General features: G+C 39.1%; 1 protein-coding gene across 1 annotated transcript in view; it reads right to left on the reverse strand.

Moving 5' to 3' along the window:
* Positions 1 to 13,948, reverse strand: part of Colgalt2 (collagen beta(1-O)galactosyltransferase 2) — a 107,485-nt gene that overhangs the window by 32,398 nt on the left and 61,139 nt on the right. The window contains exons 2-4 of the mRNA XM_040737600.1: positions 8,498 to 8,608; positions 4,957 to 5,074; positions 3,139 to 3,273 (exon numbers count right to left, since the gene is read on the reverse strand). Of these exons, the coding sequence (XP_040593534.1) occupies positions 3,139 to 3,273; positions 4,957 to 5,074; positions 8,498 to 8,608 (364 nt within the window). The remainder of the gene's footprint in view (positions 1 to 3,138; positions 3,274 to 4,956; positions 5,075 to 8,497; positions 8,609 to 13,948) is intronic.

Consider the following 13,948-nt stretch of genomic DNA (forward strand, 5'->3'; position numbering starts at 1 on the left):
CTTTCTACACATCAACTTGTCTCCTTCAAAAACAAGTAGATGGTAAGAATCATTCAAAATCTCTTAGAAACAAGGACTCTAATGCAACAAAAGAGGAATTCCTGGTTTAGTGCTATGTTGGGGCCACTGGTTATTACATTTTCAGCAATTTGCAAGCCATTTGAGATCTTGGCAGATTAAAACATGTAAAAGCAAAAGTCATGTCAACCCTTACCATTCACGTGAGAATTTCTTGTTTTTTTTTGAGACAAGGTGTTATAATGCAGTTTACATTAACCTTGAATTCTTGTTTTCTGTTTCTGTTCTGATTATTTCAGACAAGATTTGAGGTAGCCGAGGCTCTGACTTCCTTATGTAGTTGAGGATGCCTGTGAATTATCCTTCTTTCCAAATTCTGGGATTATACCGTTCACAATCATGCTCAATTGGCCCTCTCTCCCCCGTCTCTCTCTTCCTCCACCCGTGTGTGTGTGTGTGTGTGTGTGTGTGTGTGTGTGTGTGTGTGTGTGTTGATTGAAACATTCTATCCTGCAGGGAATTCTCAGATTAGCCAATGGTGGGGGATGTCCTTCTGTATATATGTTTTTCTTATTGGTTGATGAGTAAAACACTGATTGCCAGTAGCCAAACAGAAAGTATAGACGGCGCTACCAGACAAGGAGAATTTTGGGGACAGGAAGGCAGAGAGGAGCCTCCAGAGAGACACCATGTAGGTACAAGAAAGATAGTACTCCAGGCATTCTCCAGTAAGATAAGGCATGTAGAAAAACATAGATTAATAGTTATGGGTTAATAATTAAGAGAGGGTTAGCCAGTAAAAAGCCTGAGCCATCGGCCAAACAGTTTATAATTAATATAGGTCTCTATGTGTTTACTTGGAATGAAAAGGCTGGGGAACCGGGCAGGGCAGAAACCCTTTCTACAAGTCAAACTGTAAAGAAGACCCTGAGACCAAACTTCCAGTTGCTTGGGATAAACAGAAACTCCCCAAGCTGCCTGCAAGAGGTTTAGACCAACTGCGTCTCTGGGATGGGACACTCTCCAACCTGTTGAGCTGCCTGCAGGCTGTACGGTGTGCTCCAGGTTTCCAACTTTTGGGCACCACCACCTGTGCTGGAGTGGGCTTTGGTGATGTACTGTTTTGAGTCATTTCTGCCCCTTATATTCCTATGAGAAATCTCAATAAAACTTAGAATTTACCAAGTTGGACTTCAGTGGTATGTGTTTGTTGGTCTGTCATGGGTTTCCTATCTGGAGTGAAGAGATGTATGCATAGCAGCTCCCCAGGAAAAGTCTTGTTACACAACATGTGTCTGTGTATGTGCATGATTGTGTGTGTGTATGTGGTATATACACCTGTTTTGGGGGAAATACTTACACCCATGAACACATATAGAAGGCAGGAAGATCTTAAGTATCCTGCTCAATCATTATCCTCCTTATTCTTTTAAGACAGGTTATCTCTACAAAGTGAGTTCCAGGACAGCCAGGGCTACACAGTGAAACCCTGACTAGAAACAAATAAACAAGACAGGTTATCTTAATGATCCTGGAGTTGGTATGGTAACCAGCATTCTACAGTGCTCTTACTGGCTCAACACCCAGTAGCACTTGGGTTATAGGCACACATGAGACTAGGCATGGACTTTTACATGGACAGTGTCATTTCTCCAGCCCCATTTCCTGGAATTCTTCATCCTCTTGCCTTTGGCCTCCTGAGTACAGGGTCACCATGCCTGCTTTGTTATGTATTTTTAATAGCTATATTATCAGGTGTCTACATTGCAATTCCTTGTATGAAAGGAGTATTTACACCATAAAAATTAGAACATGCTACCAATTAGGGTTCCCTCTGCAAAAGCCAGATTTAAGTACTCATCACACTGTTGGCCTCATTCCTCATTTAAAGCCAAATCAAACATAAAAAGAGAGACAAAACTTAGTTCTCTGGCCATGAGAACACACTTCCCTCTTCATTGCATTTTTGTCTTATATAGCTACATTACATTGGTGAGTTTAATTTATCTGTCTAATTCACTAAGAATTCAAATAAAATGCTTATCAGTATTTACTGTAATAAATATCTAAAATTTAAGATTGACTACAAAAACAGAATTAGAAATTTACATTTTTAACTTCAACTTTTGAAAAGCAAGCTTCTATGTCAGTTTCAATCGTCAGAACTCTATGAAAATAAATTTATTGATCTATATCAAAGATCATCAGAATACACTTTGACTCAGTGATTCCATGTTTGTTGTCATTTGAATGAGAATGGCATCTATAATCTCAGTTCCCCAGTTAGTGGAACTGTTTGAGAAGGATTAGGAGGTGTGGTCTCATTGTAGAAGATGTGTCACTAGGGTAGGCTTTGATGTTTTAAAAGCCCAAGCCATGCCTGCCATCCTCCCCCAATATCATGAGCTTTCAGCTACATGCCTGCCTGCTGCCATGCTCCCTGCCATGATGATCAAGGATTAACCCTTTGAAACCATGAGCAAACCCCCAATCAAATGCTTTCCTTCAAGTTGCCTTGGTCATGGTCTTTCCTCATAGCAATAGGACAGTAAGAGAGGACAAGATCCAAGAAATTATCTTAAGGAAATCTTATATAGATGCAAAAATGTTGCATCATTGATGGTAGTAATTGTAATTGTTAAAATGCTTGGAAACAACTTGGATGTTGAAATAAGAAGTTTAAGTAAATTATGGATATCCTTTGGTCATGGTATAGTCATTAAAGAAATGCAAGTGTCTATAGTGTTGGTATAGTGGTGGGATGAATATTTTTGGCTATTATGCTTTTTTAAAATACTTTTTTTGTACTTCTAAGTTTTTTTTCTGATGGACTTTTGTATTGATATTTTAATTGTAAAAAACAAATCAATTAATCCCTGACCTGGATAAAAGGGAAAACAAAATCTATTATACTTATTGGTTAATTGAAACTTCTAGCACTAAGCTCTGTAGAATATATTGTTTATAATGCCCACTGGGTTGGGGCATTTGCTGTAGGTTTACCTCCTTTCTGCAGTGACACTGGCACATACGTCTCTAAAGAGGACATGAGAAGGGGTGCTACCATTGACCCGATCATGCTTTTTCAACACTCCTCAGTTACCTAACCAAAAGACTTGCCTGAGGTGTGATTCCACACCAGAAGTTAGAGTACAGGCCCCGGGACTCCAGCATGGGGGCCACAATGGTTCTGTTCTCTGCAATCATTAGGGTCAGGGTCTGTGGATTAGTCAGGAAATTGTCGACATCTATGAACTAGGAGAAGAGAAAGACAAAGTCAATACTCAGGGTTCAATAACTCAGCACATGAGATCTGGGGTCAGTTCTTATCCCCACCCTCCTTAGTGAGAACCATTGCAGCATGGCAGCTTCCATTCAGTCAAATGCATGTAGTCTAACTTCTGGTGTTCAGCTCTAAGCTGTGAGCTGGTATTGCCACATGGTACCCACATGTACAATCAACAGGACACAGTTTATATATTGGTAAGTGATTTAAGTTCAAGATGTTAATGGTTGCTAAGCTCTTACAGACTCATGTGAATATATACCTGTTGCCTACTCTCAGTACCCAGGGGTAGACCTATTTAGGTTTTCAACAGTAGTGTCAAAATGGTTCATAACAGACCATGCTGCTACAATGTCACAAACAGAAATTTTGTTTAAATTACACTTTCTCAACCCACATGACCAAGTATGTTTCTCAGTAGAAAATTCATATCAACATTGATTCATTTATAGAGACAGAATCAGATTACAATGCTTGGTTTAATAAAGCCAAAGCAATAGATTTTATATTTTATGTAATCAAAATTATATTTTATATTTTATGTAATCAAATTTTACAATTAGAAACACTTTGTCAATTTGCTTATGAAAATTTTATAGTTTGGCATTTGTATTTTTTTTTTTTTTTTGGTTTTTACGAGACAGGGTTTCTCTGTATTGTTTCGGAGGCTATCGGTCCAGCCCGGCCTCGAACTCACAGAGATCTGCCTGACTCTGCCTCCCGAGTGCTGGGATTAAAGGCCTGCGCCACCAACGCCTGGCGGCATTTGTATATTTTTAGTAACATTTTAGTGGTTTCACATAACATTACATATAATGGTACAACTTTAAATTTTCTATGAAGTTGCATGTGTGGACAATGTTTCTAAAACATTATCAAGCTGATTTTTTAAGTAGATAAGGGACCAGGGAGTGGCACAGATAGAAACATTCATTTCCTATGGTAATCGGAGTCTAGTAAAGGCGGATACCCACTAGTGTACTATGATAATATTGGCATCATTTCTAGTGTCACAGTGGAAAACGTGTGCTCAACAAACTCATGGAGAAAAAGCCCCTGTCTGGAAATGAGATGGTGACTCCTTTCTCCAAAAGCAGCAGACATCCTTTCCAACTGAGAGGGTTCATCAAGGATGAGGGTGCATGGACTCCTAGTCACCAAGCCCAGCTTTTGTTTGAGCCATTATGTAAGCTCTCAGGATTATGCTGGAACCCCCAGGAGAAAAATTCTGAGTACCAGGTTGTATCCAGGAAGACAAACAGGAGATCCCATTTCCCAAATCACCTCATGGAAAAGGGGGGCAGAGTTTCAGTTGTGTTCATTGCAATCTCATTTTATATGTTTTTAAAATTCTTACAAAAGTCATTAAGACTTCAACTACTAAAATGATTCAGAGTTTCTTACTCCTGTGACATGAAACACATAGTTCAGAAGTCTTGCCATCCATACAAGTCACTGAAAATGCATCTCAAAAAGAGTCTGAGATAAAGTCCAGGTATTGCAATGTTTAATCACCAAAAATTTCCATTGAACCTTTCCTGGGGAAGGTTATGTCTAAACAAAAGCATGTTTTGACTGCTTCATGGGTACCACTTCTTGGTTATGGTACATTTTGGGGAACAGTTGTTAAGGAATGAAGCATCTGTTTTTACCAGGATGTAGTCTGACCATTTTTCCCTCGCAGTTCGAAGGGCTGCCTGTCGCAGTTTCATGACATGGGCAAACCGGGAGCTTGGCCAGTGCTTTGGTCCAATTTCATCAGGGTAAGACCTAAAAGAGGAACTTACAGTCATTGAGTGCCTGCATGGACATAGCCTGGCCTCAGTGTTTGCATGTACTGACTCATTCCTCCATCATTCTTGGAATCAGAAACAAGGGACTGGTATTATCATCATCTGTATCATAGATAAGCAAACTGGAACAATGAGAAATCAAGCAATCAATTGTCTTTATATGAAAGACATCAGTGGGTCTTCTCCTTCTCTTTGTTCTTCTCTTCCTTCTTTGAGGTTAAGTCTCACTATTGCCGAGGTTGAACTTGAATTCCTACATTTAGCTAACCGCCTGCCTCAGCCTTCTAATTATAAAGTATATGATCACCTCTGTGCCTGACTTTTCTTTAGTGGGATTTAAGTGCCTTATGCAGTAATCTTGCTATTTTCTCAATTTCAAAGAGATGATACTGGTGTAGAGTGTTTAATGTTACCGTAAGTGGTACCACCAGAATTCATTTCAGGCAGTCACTACCCAAAGCTTGTATTGTTAGATACTTAATATGCCTTATCAAATAAATGTGGAAATACAGGGTAAAGGTATGAGTTTCTTAAGAAAATCAAAGGTTTAGCTTACTCCTTGAAATCTCAGTAAATGGTTCAGTGAGGTTTAATTGACCTGTCTTATGTGAGGTGAGGGAGCAAGCACATAATGTTCTAGGGACGTCTGTTGACATTCATAAGAAGGCTAGGTCAAGACTCTTAACTGACCACAAACGCAAAGATCCAGTGAATGCCATCTGAAAGCTCTCAGCTGAGATGGATATGCATGGTATCACTCCAGCTGGCCAGCATTTCAAGTTCTTGGAAGTGTGTGGGTAGTGTGTTTGCCTTAATGATTGAAAAGTCACAAACACTAAGACTGTTGCTACACAAAGAATGCTATATAATTAATAAACTACTTACAGCCCAGGAATTCTCTGGAATGTCTTCCTCAGTTACTGTTCCTGTGGAAATTAGTGAAATTCCTGTTTTTCTGAATATATTGCCAAAAATAATGCCTTATGAAATATTTTTTCATACTGTCCTTGGCATATACTCTATGAAGTAAAAATCTGGCTACAGAGAACATGTCTGGGAACCAAAGCGTACCTGTGTAATTTTTTTAAAGTTAGGCTAAATTCTATCACAAGAAATACCAAAGAACTGTTTAAAATCTTTTATAGTTTCCAAACTTAATTGATAAATTTGATTAATATATAGACCATAGACTTGGATTATAGATTTATATATACACATATGTATTCAATGTCTGTTTGTATATGTAAAAAATAGAGTCTATAAGAATTCATTTGTTCTGCAATGACATTTGTTATTATTACTATACATATTTGGCATTCAATAAATGGCTTTTCTTGTGCAGAAACCCAGACTACTTATTCATTCAACTTGCATAAATCCTAAAGTTGGAATCATAGTGGACTTGGGGACATATATAATTTTATATTTTAGATACTTTTTTAATTCTATTCACTCATTTGTTCATCCAACAAGTTTAGATTTGGTGGCTGCTAAAAATATAGCAAGGAGGGAAAATATAAAGTGTTTGCATATTGTATCCCCTGACAAAAACTCACAGTTAATTTTTAAAAGCTTGAATAAATTGTGGTTAATTAAGGATAGCTCAATGTATTATGTCAAAAACTAGCATAGAAAATAAGCAATCAGGGGCTAGAGAAATGACTTAGGGGTTAAGAGCACTGGGAGGCAGTGGCAGGAAGATCTCTGTGAGTTTGAGGACAGCCTAGTCTACAGAGTGAGTCCAGGAAAGGCTCCAAAACAATACAGAGAAACCCTGTTTAAAAAAAAGCAAAAAACAAACAACAACAACAAAGAGCATTAGTTGTTCTTCTAGAGGTCCTGATTTCAATTCCCAACAACCACACTGGTGTCTCACAACCATCTCTAGTGAGTGGGTTCTGAGACCCTCTTCTGGTACATGAAGATAAAGTATCATATATAATATATATATATATGTCTGTATATTATGTCTGTATATATATATATAGACAATCTAAGTAAAGATAAGATCTACACACTTGAAAAAAATCTCCACTTTCTGTAGAGTCTGTGACTTAGAATCAGAGCTGGTTATAAAGAGAGAAAAAACACTTCCAGGACCTGCCTCAGTAGGAGTCAGGAGTTGAAGTAAACTGAAATTCTGGATAAAGCATTCATTATTTTCTTTGCAGAAGAACAGGAAATATGAAAATCTTGGATGCATGTCTCAGGTATTTGAACTTTGCCCTGTATGTACTTGAGATCCATTTGAATCTTTGTAATAAAGAAATGAAATCATTTCACTTGTATCTTAGGAAGATTTCTCTGGCAGTATGACACTGTAGTAATTGATCCTAATGACCAACTTGACGGATTGGGAGACCCCCAGGGGATTAGTAAAGTACACTTGGAGGTGTGTCTGTGTGTGCACTTCCAGGAATGATTGGCATTTGGAGCCACACTGATAGGGAAGACACACCCTTAATGTGGGCAGCCTTGTAATAGACAGAGGCTCATGGGGAACAAAGGTAGAATGGGGAAGCCAGACAGAACATGGAGGCTCTGTTGTCGCTAAGCAAGTGCTGTACTTTATCACCATGGAATTCAACCTTTGGCTCTTTCAATGGAGATGCAAACCAATAACTCTCCAGCTGTTCCCAGACCTTCAGCTGGGGCTGTGAGTTCATTTTTCTTGTCCTAAAGCTTCCAGCTTCACGGATTGAGAAGCTCCTGGTTTCTCTGGCTGGCGAGCATGCAGACAGACAAACATTGTTGGATTATTTAGTCTCCAAACTGTAAACTAGTCTAAAGAACCACCACATACATAATATTCACTGTATGTATAATAATGTTTTTCCTATTAGTGTTCTTTCTCAGGAGAATATAGACTAATATAAAAAGTCTGTAAGTAGACTAAGATATGAAAGTGACTAAGAAATTGCTATGTTAATACTAAAATAGCCTATATGTTCATCATTGAACATTGAGTAAATAATCACGATATATATAACAGATGCATGCAGTTCAAAGTGAGTAAGTGCCTGGATGACTGTTATGCAATAGTCTTCAAGACATAACTTTAAAAAGTAAGGTATGTATGGAAGCTATACAAACGTCCACCATGATTTCTTAAAAATAAAACAGTTCACACTAAAAAAAGCAATAAATAAAACAATGGTTAAAATACACACCATCATTGTAATTTATAAGCTGTTGAAAACCTTAACTTGGCTAGCAGCCCAGGAATAAAGAGGCAGAGGGGGTGATGAAGGTCTGTTAATAGAAGAAAAGGCCAATTTTGCAACTCAGATGCAGAAAGGGTGGCCATCAAAGTCCGCATGCCCCCAAGATCAGAAGCCCAGATGGCTGGAAAACCAGTGTTGGAGGAGGACAGGTTTACACAGCTTTCCCTGTTACTCACTCTGGTTCATCCATAGGCCTCCACTCCACGTAGTGATATTGCCTCTGGACATTTTTCAGCCATTCCCTGAGTATTTCTGTTGTATTATCCACATTGTGATCAGTGGCTGCCCTGTATGAGAAAAGGCATAATATGATTCAGTCGCATCATTAAAAAAGGAAGAAAAACCCCAAAGACCCCAGATTAACTAAAAGGAGAATGATGAGTTCTCAGATGTGGAGTAGGAGAACTATGCACAGAGTAATTCTCATGGACCACATTAGACAGGACATCTGAGTGAGAGATGCTGCTTCTTATCATCTTCATGTTGTTAGAGCACAGAGCATGGTTCAGCAAAACGGATTAACCTAGGGAGTAAGATGGCTAAGATGGAAACTCTACTCTCTAAAGCTACTAATACCCTTGTCTAAGAAAAACTCGAGTTTTATTTTCATTTCAAATCACAACAAAATGTTTAGTCAGGACTGCTTTAGTTATCTGCATGAAGGGGAATTCACAATATTTCCTAATGTAAAGCTCAAAATCTAAGGTAGCTTTGCCTATTTGGGACTAGCTTTCCCATCACTTCCACAAAGTACAGTATCTGCAAATTTCTTCAAATAATATACGCAAAAGTATTTCTGTTCTACCTAGAAAGTTGAACTAACATATATACTTAAAGGAGTGGGGGGCGAGACTTGCAGGGTCCAGAAAAATGGCTCAGCTATTAACAGCACTTTCTGCACAATGATGAGGACCAGAGTTCAGATCTCAGCACCCACATAACAAGCCAAGCATTCCACAGGTACCTGTAACTCTGACTCCAAATGATCTGATATTGTCTTTGAGCCTCCATTCGAGCACAGGTGCATACACACGTGTTCACACTCTCAGACAGACAGACAAACACATATAAATGAATCCTTTTTTTGTAAAGCAGATTACATAGTTTCTAAAACCAAAACTATTTTCAGTTTATATTACAAAATATAACCCAGTTCCATGCTAAGATGAGATTTGCAGCTTATCTTCATAAGTTCAGGATTAAATAAAAGTAAAAGAGGAAAGAAAGAAGGAATTGGGAGGGACACAGGGACAAAGACTGAAAAAAGAGGTACGGAGAAAAAATCATGGCCGGACAGACACATCTGACAACCTTAAAAGGCAGTGAATGGCTAGAATTTATTGTCAATTCAGCTGCTCCTCCATGGAGGGAGAGACTCTAAGTCTGTTAGCAGCTGGATCCTGGGAACACAGCCTTGACAGGAGCAAGGGGAGAGACTTCTGCCGTATATGGTAATGAGCTTTTGCTAAGCCTTCTCCCTACTGGATTTCTTGTTATTTTCACTGGGGATTTTGTTCCAAATGTAATATAAAAAAAGATCTTTAAGACACAGAATGTTCAGGAATACACAAGAACAAAAGAAGTTGCTAGATAAAAAAACTATAGCCAATAGGGAATACAATTCTGTAAAATATGAAATAATTAAAAGCTGTGTGACTTTAAGTCACAGGTATGGGAAAAGCAAGGATGAAGGTATGCAACTGGTATTGGAAAAAATTTTAAAATAGATATTTGAACAAATTAAAGACTAGTTTTATTGATTTATTTTATACAAGGCAAGTGGACTGCTGGTTCAATATCAGCAAGTTTTCCAGAAGCTTCTTAATAGTTTTATAATTGAAGAAAAAGAATAGCAAAATTTTACTCTTTGTGCAAAATAATTAACTACCTTGGTACAGAAATTCTATTAAGTCTGTGAAGACTAGCCATGCTTCTCAATGTAAGTTTAAGAATATTCTCTGAATATCACCCTTTACAATTGCCACAAACAACATAAAATACCTTGGGGTAACTCTAACTAAACAAGTGAAAGACATGTATTCCAAGAACTTTGAGTCTTTTTTTTTTTTTTTTTTTTGGTTTTTCGAGACAGGGTTTCTCTGTGGCTTTGGAGGCTGTCCTGGAACTAGCTCTTGTAGACCAGGCTGGCCTCGAACTCACAGAGATCCACCTGCCTCTGCCTCCCAAGTGCTGGGATTAAAGGCGTGCGCCACCAACACCCGGCTGAACTTTGAGTCTTTAAAGAAAGAAATTAAAGAAGACATCAGAAAATGGAAAGATCTCCCATGCTCTTGGATAGGTAGGATCAATGTAGTAAAAAATGGCAATCCTGCCGGGCGGTGGTGGCGCACGCCTTTAATCCCAGCACTCGGGAGGCAGAGGCAGGCGGATCTCTGTGAGTTCGAGGCCGGGCTGGACCGATAGCCTCCGAAACAACACAGAGAAACCCTGTCTCGTAAAAAACAAACAAAAAAAATGGCAATCCTGCCAAAAGCAATCTACAGATTCAATGCAATCCCCATTAAAATACTGGCACAATTCTTCACAGACCTCGAAAGAACAATAATCAATTTTGTATGGAAAAACAAAAGACCCAGGATAGCCAAAACAACCTTACTCAACAAAGCAACATCTGGAGGCATCACCATCCCTGACTTCAAGCTCTATTATAGAGCTGTAGTCCTGAAAACAGCTTGGTATTGGCACAAAAATAGACATATATGAACCCATACATATATGAACATCTGATCTTTGACAAAGAAGCTAAAAATATACAATAGAAAAAAGAAAGCATCTTCAACAAATGATGCTGGCATAACTGGATGCTGGCATGTGGAAGAATGCAGATAGATCCATGTCTATCGCCATGCACAAAACTTAAGTTCAAATGGATCAAAGACCTCAACATAAATCCAGCCACACTGAACCTTTTAGAAGAGAAAGTGGGTGGTACCCTTGAACAAACTGGTACCTGAACGTAACACCAATAGCACAGACAGTGAGGTCACAATTAATACATGGGACCTCCTGAAACAGAGAAGCTTCTGTAAGGTAAAGGACACAGTCAACAAGACAAAAGGGCAGCTCACAGAATGGGAAAAGATATTCACTAACCCCACATCTGACAGAAGGCTGATCTCCAAAATTTACAAAGAACTCAAGAAGCAAATCTCCAAAATACCAAAAGATCCAATTAAAAAGTGGGCTAGAGAATACATAGAGAATTCTCAATAGAGGAGTCTAAAATGACTGAGAGGCACTTGAGAAAGTGTTCAACATCCTTAGCCATCAGAGAAATGCAAATCAAAACAACTCTGAGATACCATCTTACTCCTGTCAGAATGGCTAAAATCAAAAACACCAAAGACAGTTTATGCTGGAGAGGTAGTGGAGAAAGGGGAACAATCCTCCACTGCTGGTGTGAGCGCCAACTCATACAGCCACTTTAGAAACCATTGGGGAGATTCCTCAGAAAAATGGGAATAAACCTACCACAAGACCCAGCAATTCCACTCTTAGGCATATATCCAAAAGATGCACATTCATACGACAAGGACATCTGTTCCACTATGTTCATAGCAACATTATTTGTAATAGCCAGAACTTGGAAGCAACCTAGATGCCCCTCAACTGAAGAGTGGATAGAGAAAATGTGGTACATTTACACAATGGAGTACTACTCAGCAGAAAAAAACAATGGAATCTTGAAATTCGCAGGCAAATGGATGGCACTAGAAGAAACCATCCTGAGTGAGGTAACCCAGTCACAAAAAGACAAACATGGAATGTACTCTCTCATATATGGATTTTAGACATAGATCTGGGGAGTGCCAGCCTACAATCCCACGGCTGGAGAGTCTGGGAAACAGAACCCTCATTCAGTGGCTGATGGAAGCAGAGGCAGACTCCTACAGCTAAACACTGAGCTGAACTCAAGGAATCCAGTGACAGAGAGGGAGGACTGATGAGCAAAGGGGTTAAGACTGGGCTGGTTTAACCCCCAGAAATAGCTGACCTGACAAGGGTTAGCTCTTGAATCCCAGACTGATGTCTGGGAATCCAGCATGGAACTGATCAAGACGTCCTAAATGTGGGTGTCAATGCGGAGGCCTAAGCAATCTATTGGGCCTTGGGTAGTAGATCAGTATTTATCCCAGGCATACAAATGGACTTTGGGTGCCCATCCAACAATGAGAGATGCACTCTCACCCTGGACTCTTGGGGGAGGGTCTAGGCCCTGCCCTGGATGAAATGACAGACTATGGACATCCCCATGGAGGGCCTCATCCTCCCTGGGGAAATGAGAGGGCATTGGAGGGATTCGTGGGAGGGCATGGGAGGAGGGGAGGGAAAGGGGAGCGACCTGGGATTGACATGTGAAGCAACCTTGTTTCTAATTTAAATTTAAATTTAAAAATAAAAAAGATTAATAAAGAATTAAAAGTGGCTATAAACAGGAAAAAATATTCTCTGAGTTCTTTTTTGATAAACCCCCATTACTGAAACTGGAATACTGTTACAATGAGGTTTTAAGGTTCTGAAGTTAACCAGTTGATTAAGTTAAGAGATTACAAAGGCAAGTAAATATAATTCAAGGACAGAGGCACTAAGGAAAACTCATCATGTCAGCAAAAAAAATCTTTTGAGAAGGGCGAGATGATGAAGTTAAACAAAAGTTTAAGTAACACTATCTATTAAAAAGTTTAATTAGTGCTATCATTAGAACAGTCACAAAGATTTATGTTATAAAGTCAGTTGACTTCCTAGTTCCAACAGTGTCATGGGATTTCGGTGTTAGAGGCAAATAAATGCATGTATTCGATAGTGAAGGTGTAAAATCCAGTGCGAAGCTCCACCACGTCAGAATGGACATTCTGACTGATTAAAAGTTCATTGAGATACTCCGAATCTGGTTAACTTAGTGTGTGAAGTTTTCTTTTTGCTGTTTTTTTTAAAATAATGAACTTCATAAAATAGATATTTGAATTAAAAGCAGTCTTAAAACCTGATTCAAAAGCTAAGAGCATCAATGGCCAACTGCGGGGTACTTTCAAGTGTCTTACTTAGAAGTAGCTCCTTTCTTTGTTAGCTCTAGAAGGATGGCCACCCTCATATCCCTGGGCACTGTGCTGCTGGAGAGGAAGAGGTGCTGTGTGAATGGAGTACAGTGTGATACCAGGGACACTTAGGACAAAGACAGGACTATAGCAGACAACCAACCACCAAGAGGAGGCAGGAAATGGTTCCAAACGGGGGTATGGAAGTGCTTGTGTTCTTAACAAGAACTGTAGCACATCAACTACAGTCAGATCTATTTTGGCACAGGGCCACGGGCTGCCACTGTCCTGTGTAACAGGTAGCCACTGTCTCATGAAATACAACATGTGCAGCACACCCTTCTTCGCTCACAACATTGTAAGTAAGAATAAATTAAAGCGAAACCCCTCTACCGCAATACTAGACAAAAGTTACTAGAATTCTGTTATTTTTAATGTTTAAAGTACTGTGGGAAATTTAATCATTTTTCTTGGTTGTTGTTGTCATACAGGACTTACATTCTCTTTGTCTTCCCTGCATTTGGAAGCGTTTCTTATTCCCTTTTTAAAAATTGGTGTTAAAGGAAATAA

Source organism: Mesocricetus auratus, unplaced genomic scaffold (genome assembly GCF_017639785.1).
Source record: "Mesocricetus auratus isolate SY011 unplaced genomic scaffold, BCM_Maur_2.0 Super-Scaffold_100676, whole genome shotgun sequence".
Lineage (NCBI taxonomy): Eukaryota > Metazoa > Chordata > Mammalia > Rodentia > Cricetidae > Mesocricetus > Mesocricetus auratus.